At 51.5% G+C, this 13,909-nt stretch overlaps 1 protein-coding gene across 1 annotated transcript in view; it reads left to right on the forward strand.

Moving 5' to 3' along the window:
- MRGBP (MRG domain binding protein) overlaps positions 1 to 13,909 on the forward strand; it is a 123,916-nt gene that overhangs the window by 25,704 nt on the left and 84,303 nt on the right. Inside the window, exon 2 of the mRNA XM_086932829.1 lies at positions 8,276 to 8,397. Coding sequence (XP_086788955.1) covers positions 8,276 to 8,397 — 122 coding nt within the window. The remainder of the gene's footprint in view (positions 1 to 8,275; positions 8,398 to 13,909) is intronic.

Raw genomic sequence — 13,909 nt, forward strand, 5'->3', positions numbered from 1 at the left:
AATTGAAGAGTAATTGTTCCTAAATGAAAAACATAAACTCTGCTTCAACTTGTGGTCTTAATTATCAGAAAAGGCTTCTTTCTGATAGATACATCTGCCGTGTGGATTCCTCACCTCTGGCGTGCGCGCACAGAGAAAATTTGAAACACATTTTGGTTGAGGGTTAGTTTCCTGTGACTTTGATTAATAACTTTGAAAGATGAGCAGTTAACAAGAAAACTGCAGCTGAAATAATTTGAAGAAAGTTTGGTGTAAGTAACTCTCATGTTCTGCATATTGTGGTTAGATGTCTACTTTAGAGTTCTAATATTTTCTGAAAAAAGCAAACAAACTATTCGACTGAATGCCTTCTGGGTCATTCAGAAGAAAACTTCAGGCTGATTTGGTCACGCACACAGAACAGTGTTTCATTAAATTGCCAGCATAGGTAGCAATTGTAGAATTTTCTAACTGTGACGCTGGTCCTTTCCCAACCAATATAATTTTTTAGGTTGAGCCTAGCGCATTCCCTGCTCTGTGAGGCTTCTTGTATCTACTCTGTGTGGGTCTGACTCCTCCCATGCATTGATTGGCTTTTGCATGTGACTTTTTAGATTCAAAGCCTGCAAATGGCTAAAGGTGGGTGCATGTCCCACCTCTTCTGAAAGGTTCACTCCCACAACGTTTTGCCGCGGGAGCGAGCAGCGGCGTACAGGTCGGCAGCTGCAGTGTCTGTGTGCCCGTCCCACCTCTCCTTGTTAAATGGCCCAATTAAGTGTAAAGTGCACACGAGCAGTTTTCCATGTTGCCTTTGCTCCCGCACCCTCCCTCGTCCGTCTTCCCCTTTCCTGGGTGCGTGATAAGAACTCTTCAGAACATTCAAGTCTTCTGGAAGCTTGCCCCATCTACCATTGCACTCATCCGTCCCCCACCCCCCTCGTCAAAATTAGTGTCACCTTACAGGGCTCCAGCTGAAAGCAGCTCTATGCAGGTTTAATTTATGCACTTTTTGCATTAAATTGTGGCTGGGTAATCAGTAATAAAGTGCGCATAGGCAGCGAATGCACTTGGTGAGCTTGATTTTAATATGTGCGCTTCCTCAATTTTTTTTTATTGCCTGGGCAGCAGACATGGGAGATGAGAGGCTACTGCTCCCCCAGCCCTTCCAATCCCAACTCTTTCCCCCTCCACCACTACACAATTCTGCAGAGCATCTCTCCTCTACAGAGGACCAGCCCCGTGTCGACACCCGACCAGTGCATGCCCAAAGCCCCGAGCAAGATATTTAAAAAATTGACACAAAATGCTGTTTGCCCCAGTACACTCCATTTTAGTACGAGGAAACACTCCTGAGACGCGCCTGCAAACAGTAGCAGGAAGTTGACGAAATGCAGCCCTTTCCCCCCCTCCCCCATGTGAGCTCTACCACCTAACGTAGCTGAAGAGCCAACTCCCCCACTGTATCAGGGTAGTACCTACATCAATGTGCGGTCAGTGTGCGTTTCCACATCACGGGACTGCACTGTCCCATCTGCATGCACCTTAACGCTCAAGGTTGTGCAGCATTCATGGTGTTTTAAAAAACGCTATAGCGTACTTTAATATTCCTCTCTACTGTTTATTTTTTCTTTCCCGTCTTGTCTTTAAAAAATTTTTTTGCACTGTTTCGTATCACTTCAATCCATCTTCTTTCACTGGCTCCTTACCCGCCCCCTTCATTCTTCCCCTCTCCCCTCCCACTCTCTTAGGAATCCATAGAATGTAGATTATTTAGTTATTTCTTAGGATCCCTGCCAATGGTTAGTTGGAAACCGAAACATAAAGGCTTATTTCATGTCTGCAGGGGAGGGTAAAAAATATATATCTATTCTGTACACCATAATAAGTGAAACCAACAAGCAGATCATTAGGCAGTCTCCCAGCACCCCCTAAACACTACCAGTCCCGAGGCTTACAAGCCATTATCATTCAAGCTCTGCAGGCTGCATGTCAGGAGACTCGCATTGGCGCGTGCACAAGACAAAAGAAACTACGTTATAATTGTATCTACTTTATTACGCTAGCTAGGGAATTATTCGTTAGGATTCCTTAACAAATATGCTAGTCCATGACGGTACAGGAAGCTTTTACTCTGTGCATTTAACCTGCATTGTGCCTCGCCTGCCCCCTTTCTCCCTGCTGATTTAATTAGCCGCTTTTGCCTAGTATAATAATAGAGATAGCGCTACTTTGTCCCTGCCTAACTTTGGAGCGCGTTAACCCCCAGCGCTCCGCTGCCATTTTGTGTGTTTGTTTACTCATCTTGGTAAACGCGCCCCGCCTCCCAGCTGAGCCGCCCTCGCCCCTCCCCCCCCCCCACTATCCATATATGACAGTAGTTCCCGCGCGCAGCGTTCACGCGCAGCGACCGCGCCCAATCCGCGCCGAAGGTGCGCCAAAGGTAAGCCCGTCTACGCCCGTCCGCGCCTGGACCGCGCCCAGCGCCAGACCCCCTGCCCCTCGCGCTGCCCAGCCCCCCCGCGTCACCTACGATGCCGCCACCCTCCTAGCCCTTAACCCCGGTCGCGCCCCCAACTGCGTCCAAGCCGCTCCTGGACACACCCATGGACCTTTCTCCTGCTACTCCTGCAAATTCAGCGGCACCGACAACATCTCCGCTACAACTACACCACAGATTCCCGACCCCAACCACCTACGATGCATCCTTCTCAACACCCGCTCAGTCCACAGACACGCCATTGATCTCTGGAACCTACTAGACACCATCTCTCCTGACGTCGCCTTCCTAACGGAAACATGGATGAACGCTTCCTCAGCCCCTGACATCGCCATCGCCATCCCTGAGGACTATAAGATCACACGCAAGGACCGCACCGACCATACAGGAGGAGGAATCGCTATCGTCCATAAGAAATCCATCCGCATCTCAACCAGCTCTGACGCCAACCTCGCTAACTCCGAACACCTTCACTTCCAGATCCACACCGACCCCAAAACCACACTCCGAGGCACCCTCCTCTACAGACCACCAGGACCCCGCGCAAAATTCAGCGAAGACATCACAGACTTCATCACCCCACACGCGCTCCCCTCCAAAGACTACATCCTTCTGGGAGACCTCAACTTTCACCTTGAAAAGATCAACGACCGCAACACCGCCACCCTCGTGGACAACCTCGCCAACCTCGCCAACCTCGGACTTAAACAACTGGTCACTTCCCCCACCCACATCGCAGGTCACACACTCGACCCCATCTTCACCTCCAGCAACCATGTCTCCTTCAGCCACACTACGGATCTCCTCTGGACTGACCACAGCTGCGTTCACTTCACCTACAACAAGCCGAAACCCATCATCCACCTCCAACCAACTCTACAAAGAAACTGGAACAAAATCACCACGGACCAGATCTCCACATCGCTCCTTCAAACCTCCCCAGCCCTCTCTTCTAACGCCAACGAAGCCGCCTCCAACCTCACCCTTTGGCTATCCAACACCGCCGACACCTTAGCACCACTGAAAAAACGTCAACACAAACCTGGCATCAAGAAGGCTTCATGGTTCAACGTTGACCTCAAGAAGTCCAAGAAAAGGTGCCGCTCCCTTGAAAAGGCCTGGAAAAAAGACCCATCCACCAGCACCAAGGACGCCTTCAAAGGCGCCATCCGTACTCACCACCAACTGATCCGAAAAGCCAAGAAAACAGCACTCAAGGATCGACTTGACAACAACGCCCACAACAGCAAGGAACTTTTCAACATCGTCAAGGAATTTTCCAACCCCTCTGCGAACTCCAACGACATCACCCCCTCTCAAACACTCTGGGATTCCCTAGCCTCTTTTTTCCACAACAAGATTGCTGACATCCACAACAGCTTTGACAACCAACCCGGAAGCCAACCCACCCTACCATCAGCTGACCATCTTCCCCTCGTTAACACCCTTAACGCCTGGAACCCAATCTCCACTGAGGACACCATGCGCCTGATGAATTCCATCCACTCTGGATCCCCCACAGACCCATGCCCTCACCAAATCTTCAACAAAGCAGACTCCATCATAGCTCCGCACCTCCGAGACGTCATCAACTGTTCTTTCAACTCCGCTACCTTCCCAGAAGACTGGAAACACGCTGAACTCACCGCCCTTCTGAAAAAACCAACCGCAGACCCCACCGAACTCAAAAACTACCGCCCCATCTCGCTTCTTCCATTCCCGGCCAAAGTCATCGAGAAAGCTGTCAACAACCAGCTCGCCGCCTTCCTCGAAGCCAACAAATCACTCGACCCCTCACAATCTGGCTTCCGAGCCAAACACAGCACTGAGACCGCCCTCATCGCAGCGACAGACGACATTCGAACTCTACTGGACAATGGAGACACAGTCGCCCTCATCCTCCTCGACCTCTCTGCAGCCTTCGACAGTCTGCCACAGCACCCTTTTACAACGCCTCAGAAACATCGGAATCCAAGGAAAGGCACTGGAATGGATCACCTCGTTCCTCACCGGAAGAACCCAGAGAGTCCGCCTCCCACCATTCAAGTCCGAGGCCTCTGAAATCATCTGCGGCGTACCACAAGGATCCTCACTCAGTCCCACCCTCTTCAACGTATACATGAGCCCCCTCGCAGCCATCGCCCGCCAACACAACCTCAACATCATCTCTTACGCGGATGACACTCAACTGATCCTATCTCTCACCAAGGACCCCAGCACCGCCAAAACTAACCTACACGAAGGAATGAAAGAAGTCGCCGAATGGATGAAACAAAGCCGTCTGAAACTGAACTCAGACAAAACAGAAGTCCTCATCTTAGGTAAATCCCCCTCTGCATGGGACGACTCCTGGTGGCCGGAAGCCCTCGGAAATGCACCCATCCCGACAGACCACGCACGGAACCTTGGCGTCATCCTGGATTCTTCACTCTCAATGAACAGACAAGTCAACGCCGTATCCTCCTCTTGCATTAACATTCTTCGCATGCTCAGAAAAACATTCCGCTGGATCCCCTCCGAAACAAGGAAAACAGTCACCCACGCTCTAGTCACGAGCCGACTGGACTACGGAAACACCCTCTACGCAGGTACCACCGCTAAACTCCAGAAGAAACTACAACGAATCCAAAACGCCTCAGCCAGGCTCATATTAGACATCCCACGCAACGAACACATCTCTGATCACCTTAAAGACCTCCACTGGCTACCCGTCAATAAGAGGATTACTTTCCGTCTGCTTACCCACGCACACAAATCACTCTACGACATCGGACCAGATTGCCTCAACTCTCGACTGTCCTTCTACACCCCCCCCCCCCGCCAACTTCGCTCTTCCAGCCAAGCCCTCGCCACTGTACCTCGCATCAACAAGACCCCCATGGGAGGCAGATCCTTCTCATACCTGGCTGCCAAAACATGGAACTCACTCCCCGCTTACCTTCGCCTCACCCAGAATCACCTAGCGTTCAGAAAGCAGCTTAAAACGTGGATTTTTGACAAATAATCCTCCTCCCCTTCCTAAGCGCCTTGAAACCCTCTGGGTATGTAGTGCGCTGTACAAATTTTATGACTTGACTTGACTTGAAGGCGGGGACCGTGTTGGCTTGGCTTGTCAACCCCACCAGACTCAACCACCCGATCCTAGCCATATCAGAGGGGGGAGGCCACATGAGTACCACGCAGCCGGAGATCCTTGATCGCTTTGGATCCTACTATGAAAAGCTATGCAAGAGCGAGCTAGGCGACAAAGAGGAGGAAATAGATGCCTTCCTGGATGACCTGCAGCTACCACGATTGGAGCAGGCCCAAGCGGATGCCTTGGGTAGCCAAATAGAACTGGCTGAAATCAGGGGAGCAGTGACCCCGGGATTAGACGGTCTGCCGATAGTTTTATGGGCGATACATAGAACAGTTGGCCCCGCGGCTCCAAACAATTTATAATGAGGCTAAAGACAAGGGACGACTACCATGCTCCATGCGTGAAGCCCTAATGATCCCCCTGTTGAAACCGCGGAGGGAGAGCACCAATACTGCGTCCTACCGTCCGCTGTCAATGCTGACAACCGACTATAAGATTCTGAGCACAGTGCTAGCGTCCAGACTACTGCAACACATACAGGCACTGGTCCACAAGGACCAATCCGGGTTTATACCCACGCGTAACACCACTCGCAATATCCGAAGACTGACCCGATTAATGAGTAGCCCGCCGCTGGAGGCAGCACCCCTAGTGCTGGCAGTTGATATAGAAAAGGCTTTTGACAGCTTGGAGTGGGAATACTTGTATAAGGTGCTGCAGCGCTTTGGTCTCGGAGAGGGCTACATAAAGTGGACGAGGGTATTGTACACAGCGGCAAGAGTGAGGATAGGCACCCTGATATCAAACCAATTTGAAGTGCTCCGCGGTACCAGGCAGGGATGCGCGCTGTCCCCGCTGCTGTTTGCCCTGGCAGTGGAACCTCTTGCGGCGATGGCTAGAAAGGGCGACTACTACGGGGGCCTGGCTCACGGAGGAAATCGCCACTTTATCTCGCTGTACGTGGACGATCTCCTCGTCTTCCGGAAACGTTCCCACCATCTGGAATTCTCTGCCTAAAGACAAACGCTGCAACCCCTCCTACTCCAATTTCAATAAAGAACTCAAAATATACCTCCTCCACAAATACAGGGATCCATCATTTTCCTACCTCCTGATTCTGTTCTCATGCTCCGCACCCTGTCAGGGTCTCCTATATTTCCCCTCCAAGTCTATCCACCCAACACTCTCCTTCCAAGCCCCCCACCCACTTCCTACTCTTTCCCCACCCAACCACCCTCCCTGTTCTCTGTATTCACATACGACCTCTTACCACACGCACAACCTCCCACTGATTCTAAGTTAAATAACTTGATTTCTCTTGTAAATAACATCCTTATTATTTTTTTGTATGCTTGCTTGGCTATATGCCTTTTTGTACACTGTTTATTATTAGGTGCTCTGGTATACTGTATCTCCTCACATTCCTGTAAAGCGCTCTGATACATCTGGGTCTAGCCAGCGCTATGGAAAACCTTTAAAAATAAAATAAATAAATTGATGGGTAGTTGTGAAAAAACAAAACGGATTCCAGGTCCTGGTTGCTTTAATTTGGTTTCGGGGTATTCACTCCCTCCTGAGTTCTCATTCACCTACTGGGAACAGTTCCCTATTAGTGTGCCATAAGGCTGTTTTATTCCCCACTTTTTTCACACTTGGTTTGCACTATGCTCACCCCACCCATGCTTGTCTCTTGAAGGGACAACAACGCTGTTTTATAAAATACTATTAAAAACAAGCATTGAAAATGCAATAGGTCTCGTTTTTGATTAAGTAAAAACCATTTGCTTTGCTAATGGTATTGTATAGCAAAGCAAATGACTTTAACTTCATGAAAGGCGAGAGTTATTGCATTTTTAATGCTTGTTGGAGGATATTTTCTATTTGTTAAATTACGATTGATTGTTTTTGCTCATATATGATGTTCTTATTACCTAGGTTCTTCCTTTTGGCTAGCTCTATCTGTTTAGAACAGTCCAGTCTTCTTAGGCTGATAGAGAATGCCATTCTCACAAAAGAAGGATACACTTTAGAAGTCACTACAAATCAGAAACCAGCTCCAACGTTCTTATAGTAGGTGCCCAGGACTTGCATTTACTGTGTGAAAACCAAGGCCGGATTGTGAAAGGTGCATGGTTGGTTAGTATACCCATACATAGCCATACAGGGCTTTTGTTCCAGCACTTTGCTAGAAGGTATCTGTAAATAGTATGCACAATTTATGTTTGTGTCTGAGTTATGGCTGCAATCTTGCAGGAACCTCTAAGATTGAATGTTACTAGATCCATTAAAGTTGGGACTCGTGTTGCTCTTGCAGGGACCTTACCCAGCCCTTTGTACCATGCTGCGCCTCTTATGCTGTGTCAGAAAATGCTTTTGTCTTTCACATTTTAACTAGATATAAGCAACGTACACATGAAGTGAGCATATCTTTGCTTAAGCCCATAACTGTGCATGCTGAATTTTAAGGCCGTGCAAGTTCTGCCAAACAGTTTGTATGCGTTACGGGTGCAGTTATGTGCTTGTCCAGTTTGTAATTTATCACATAACTGTCAATTCTTTTCCTTAATTTGCAAAGTTGGGAGCTTGAAATCACCTCTATCTCTCGATGCCAATAGTGTCCTGTACAATTGCTGCAAGTATGTTTGAGCCAGCGTTTTGTGTTGCTGAGTGACACAATCGTATTTCGCCTTCCTAACCTAAGATCAAACCTTTTCCCCTAGGTGTGAACCGGCACTTCCACATGATCTGCATTCGAGATAAATTTAGCCAGAACATTGGGCGTCAGATCCCCTCTAAAGTAATCTGGGATCATCTGGGGACCATGTATGACATGCAAGCTCTGGTGAGTACTCTGTGTAATCAATGTGTTTGGATGGGAGGTTTGGGGCAGTCATATGGCAAGCAAACTTTACTCAGATGATGTTGAGTAGCTTCATTGTAGAAATTGGATCTTAAGACTTCTGTATGACCAGTTCCCCCAAAAAGCAGCAACTGCCCTTCTTCATTGCATTCCGAAGCATAGCATCCTTAACACTCCGCCACTGTATTTCAGTTATGTGCTGTATGTTACGTAATGAAACACATTCCCCCTAACCTCTACAATCAAACGGATAAACTACAAACCATATAATGAACTAATAACGTTATAAGGCTTTGGTAGTATGATTTTGCCTTCAAGTAAATCATTTTATCTAACAAAGCCATAAATATATTTTTCAGTCCTCTCGTTTTCATTTGTATCATTCTCTCAAAAATTAATTTTTCTTAACGTCCACTAACTGCACTGCCACCAATTTGTCCACCCCGTTGTGCACCCATTGCATGTCAATTTGCAGATGCAGAAATTATCGTAGAATTACACTATGCAAATCTCTTCTATTCCATACTTCTTTCCTTTTCAACACCACCATGTGCCGTAAACCTGATACTATTTTGGGAGGCAAAAAGTTTGATTACTCCTTCCTAGTTCTGATGCCCAGATTCCACTCATTCTCTTTGAACACCTTTAATTCGATTTCTTTCACATGCCTTTCACTGTAAGCCTTCTGCTTTGCATAGCCTCCTCTTTCACCTCACCGTCCACTCCTAACTTTCCACCTTTTCACATCAAATCTGGACACAATTTTGTGACAGGATTCCTTCCTCTTAACAGAAAAGATCCTCTCTTTAGCAGACTATAGGGTTGTCTTGTGGCTTCACAGCATCTTCCTCACCTCATCACTCCATTCCAGACCACCTCTAAAGTCAGCAGCGCGGGGCGTGGCCTAGCAACATGGCCGTCAGGACGTAGTCTCCCACGGCTCCCGGCCGGCCAGCCCTATACATCTTGATATAGCCCAGATCCTGGTGCCCACGGCCCAATAATACCATGGAAATCTTGGCCGGAACACCTGAGGCTTCCATCAGCATCGACAATTGCGGCGCCTGGGGGCGGAGACTCGTGAACAGGGCCCTACCGGTGGCCGCCAGACGAGCCCGCGATCAGCGGTCGGAGGCAGCCTGAGGCTGCGGCTGTTTCCTGGGCCGCGGCGTACATCGCCCTTCCCCTCCCCTGGCCTTGGAGGACTTGAAGTGGTGGGGGTACGGCCCGGAGCCCTGGGACCAGCGACGGCCGGCTGCGCGGAGGAGCTACGGCGGCAGCGGGCCTAGCGATACCGGGCCTGGAGCGTGTGGCCTGTCCTGTGTGTGCTGGTGCTGTGGGAGCCCTACCAGTCATCGGGGTCCTCCCCGCGGCCCCTGCCTGCTGCGCATGTGCAGCGGGACGTTCCAGTGGCCTACCCTGGCGGCCGATTGAGTGGAGTGACGTGGGGTGACGGAGGTCCGAACCCTTGTCCCACCGGGGCCCAGCAGTGAGCCACACCCGCAGGAGCGGAGAGGCGGGGGGACCCACCACTGGTCTGAAGCCTTCCGTGGTGGGGTCCGTTCTGCGGCTTGGACGTGGCTCGGGGCCCATTTTCCCCAGGAGACCACCCACACACACGCTTTAGTTGAGCAGTGAGTGGTATTGGTCGCTTCATGCCGGGCCCCCGCGTGGTTATCGTTGGCCCTGGAGGACATTATATAATTCCGGGGGGGGGGCGGGGGGCGTTTTGCTACCTGGGGGGAAAACAGAGCAGTCCCCAGAGAGGCCATTGCTTGCTGGGCTGCACGTGCCCGCCACGTCACCACGGCCGGCGGGAGGACGAACTATGTGCTCCGGAGGACTGCTTCACGCCGAGCGCTGTTTCCCTGGGGTGCTGGCCTGTGAGACTGCCCTTCCGCTGTGACGACCGGCTGGAGATTGCTGAGGAGGTGAGGGGGACCCGGACTTCTGTGGGATTCTAGGGTGACACGCACTTGGAGACTGCCGGGGGATCACAGTGGACCAGAGCTCGCTTGCTGGCACGGGACTGGCTGGGACACTTAGACGGGGTTCACAGGGCCTTGGACAATGCGCAAGGACAGGATGGCCCGTGCCTCACAGCCTAATACAATCACTCAATATACTACACTGCGGCTCCCTTCCCAGCGCATTACACGTCAGACTGGCCCGGGTGAGGGGGATAATGCAACAGTGGGTTCTGGGGAATGCGGAGCGCTTTCAGGAACACTGGATCTGCACCACGCTTTGTCCTACCGGACTCTCTGATGTCTTTGTAATCGAACGCGATCGTAGGGCCCTGGTCCCCCCGCCGCATCCTGGTGTTCCGCCGCGAGCCCTCATCGCGAAGATCTTGAACTACCGAGATAGGGACTGCATCCTCAAGGCGGCGAGGGAAACAGTGGACCTCTCCTTTGAGAATTCAAGGGTGTCAGTGTACCCGAACTGCACCCGCCAGGTTCAGGAACCACGCAAATCATACTTGGCTGTCAAGCAGAAGCTTCGAGACATGAACCTGCAATATATGTTACTGTATCCTGCAAGACTCAAGGTCCTCTCCCATGGAAAGACTCACTTCTTAGATGGGCCTGCAGAAGTATGGGAGTGGCTTGAGATTAGAGGGGACGCACTCCCGCCGGATCTCATAGTACGTGGGGGACGCGGCCTGCGAGGAAATGACAGTCCCGGCGCAGGCGCTCACCAGGAGTCGATGGCAGTGCGGAGAGCCGGAGAGTCACGGTGGGAGACGACTGGGCCCTTCACTTGGAGCCCACGGAGGCCGGGGGCACGGCCGGATCACCCACAGGACGTTGTGTTGGTGCCGGACACCCTGCCGCCACCGCTGGACGCTGTCCCGCCCACTGTCGACACGATCCCTGAGACACTTGGAGAATCATTGCCTGCCGCAGAGACTCGGTCCTGAAGGAGTATCCTTGATTAAGGGCTGGGCCCCTTGAGCTCATTTTTGTAAAGGGTGTTAGGAGTCAGGACGGGATCTGGGCGGCTGTGTGGGTGGGGGGCACTTCCTGAGTGGGAGGTCTTTGGTGGCCGCATGACTTTAACATTTATGAGTCAGGGGTAAACATGATTTATTGAAGGGGATGGCTGTGCTGGGGACTGATGGGGGGGAGGGAGGTCTTCTTTTTGGTTTCTTGTTGGGGTCGCTGTGTACGTCCTGGCACCAGCAGGGGAAGGGCATCTTAGCATTTTGGTTGTTGCAGGAAGATTGCTCGCGGGTGGGGGGCGGTGGGGTACGTGTTTTTGGGGGGGGGGTTATGTTTTCGGCATCAGTTATGTTGCAGGTCGGGCACGGGGTGGGAGGGTCGCGGGAGGTAAAGCAGGAGCCCCGGGTGGGCCAGGTGGCAGGCCATGGGATATAAGTTCTTAAGTTGGAATGTGAGGGGGCTTGGAGCATGCGTTAAAAGACATAGAGTCCTTTCCTATCTCCGTAGGCACGGGGTCTCCATTGCGTGTCTGCAGGAGACCCATCTAGATGATGAGTGGGCACGTAAACTGGGGAAAAAGTGGCGGGGTCAGCTATTTCATTCGTCCTTTTCCACGTATGCTAGAGGGGTACTTGTATGGGTGGCAACCGGGGTCCCGTTTGCCATTCGGTACATGGAGACGGGCGTATTTGGTAGATACCTGCTCCTGCGGCGAAACTCGATGGGCGGGATATTACTATTTTGAACTCCAATGCACCCAATGTAGATGACCCTGAGTACTTTCAGACCCTGCAGGAGGTCCTTGTAGCGGACCTGGAAACCCCTCTGTTTTGGTTGGGGGACTTTAATTGTGTCCTGGATCCTGACTTAGATCGCTTCCCACCACGCGCGGGCACGAAGCCGCGAATGACGAAACAACTCCATGAGGTGATGCTGAACTTAGGGTTTACTGATGTCTGGCAGGGTTTACTGATGTCTGGCGTCAACGTCACCCTACCCAAAAACTGTACACTTGTTTTTCAGCCACGCATAACACACACAGCCGGTTGGACAGGGTTCTGGTAGCAAACATAGACACTTCCGTCTTATTGACGATCACTCATCAGGCTCGCTTCCTGTCAGACCATTCCCCAGTGGCATGCACGTTGACTTGGGAGAGTCAGCCCTGACGCTCTCGGAGCTGGAGGATGCCGGGAGACCTCTTACAGGATCCGGTGGGGAGGGACCATGTGCAAACTGCACTTACGAATTTAGACCTGAACTGGGAGGAGGCTTCTATCCCCTACTCCACTAAGTGGGAAGCCTTGAAGGCAATGGTGCGGGGTGAGTGTATGGCCCTGACGTTTGGGGTCCGGAGGCAGCTTCTTCATGACATGCAGGAGGCGGAAGACAATCTCTTGCAAAAGCAAACATTCTCGGACCTGGATGGCACACAACAGGAGGCGGAACGGGTAGCCCGAGCTGCTGTCCATGGTATCTTAGACAGGCTAGATAAATACACACTGGGCCAATACAGGCAGAGGCTCCATAGGGAAGGCGACAAGTCAGGCCGTATGTTGGCCTGGATCCTTAGACGGGAGTCCGCTCCAGACAGAATAGTCGCACTGCAGGGACCTGCCGGGCGAATGGTGCACTCTGAGGTGGGCATTCTCCGGCTCCTCCGGTCCCACCTGAGTGCGATGTATACTGCGGACCCCGCGATCACCGAGGACACGTATGTACCATACCTCCGGGGCTTGACCCTGCAGACCCTCTCAGGAGATGCACAGGAGGAATTGGACGCGGCTTTAACGTTAGGAGAGGTCAAGGCGCTATAGCCGGTCTCCCTAGGGCCAAAGCACCTGGGAGTGATGGCTTCCCCCCAGAATTCTATCGGGCATTTGGGGACATTGTCGCAATGTCTCCTGTTGCAGGTGTATGGTGAGGCCTTTGAGAGTGGCGCTCTACCACCTAGTATGAACCAGGGAGAAATTTGCTTGATTCCAAAGACTGGAGGGGATAAGTATGATCCGGCAGCTTATCGCCCTATTACTATGATTAACACCGACGCGAAGATTCTGTCCAAACCTTGGCGGCCTGGTTGGTGCTGCATATGGCCCACTTGATACACCCAGACCAGTGTGGGTTTATCCCGAGACGTAACACCACCATGAATCTGCGCCGGTTGAACCACATTCTCCACGAGGTCCGAGATAGGGAGGAGCACTTGGTTATAGTGTCAATTGATCTAGCAAAGGCGTTCGACACCGTTGATTGGGGATACCTACTGGAGGTCCTGTGTGTGGTGGGGTTGGGCCCCAATTTTTGCCATTGGGTCCGTTTGTTGTATACGGCCCCATGTGCCAGAGTGCGGCTGGGAGCGGGACGTTCGGAGGAGTGGCGCTTGGGTCGGGGGACGCGACAGGGGTGCCCCCTTTCGCCGCTCCTCTTCGCGCTGGTGATAGAACCATTGGCAGTTTGTATTCGTCGGAGATAGCGCGTTGGGGTATTCAGGTTGGGGACACCTGTAATGTGGTGTCCTTATACGCGGACGACGCCCTCTTCTATTT

The sequence above is a fragment of the Lissotriton vulgaris genome, chromosome 7 (genome assembly GCF_964263255.1).
Source record: "Lissotriton vulgaris chromosome 7, aLisVul1.2, whole genome shotgun sequence".
NCBI lineage: Eukaryota > Metazoa > Chordata > Amphibia > Caudata > Salamandridae > Lissotriton > Lissotriton vulgaris.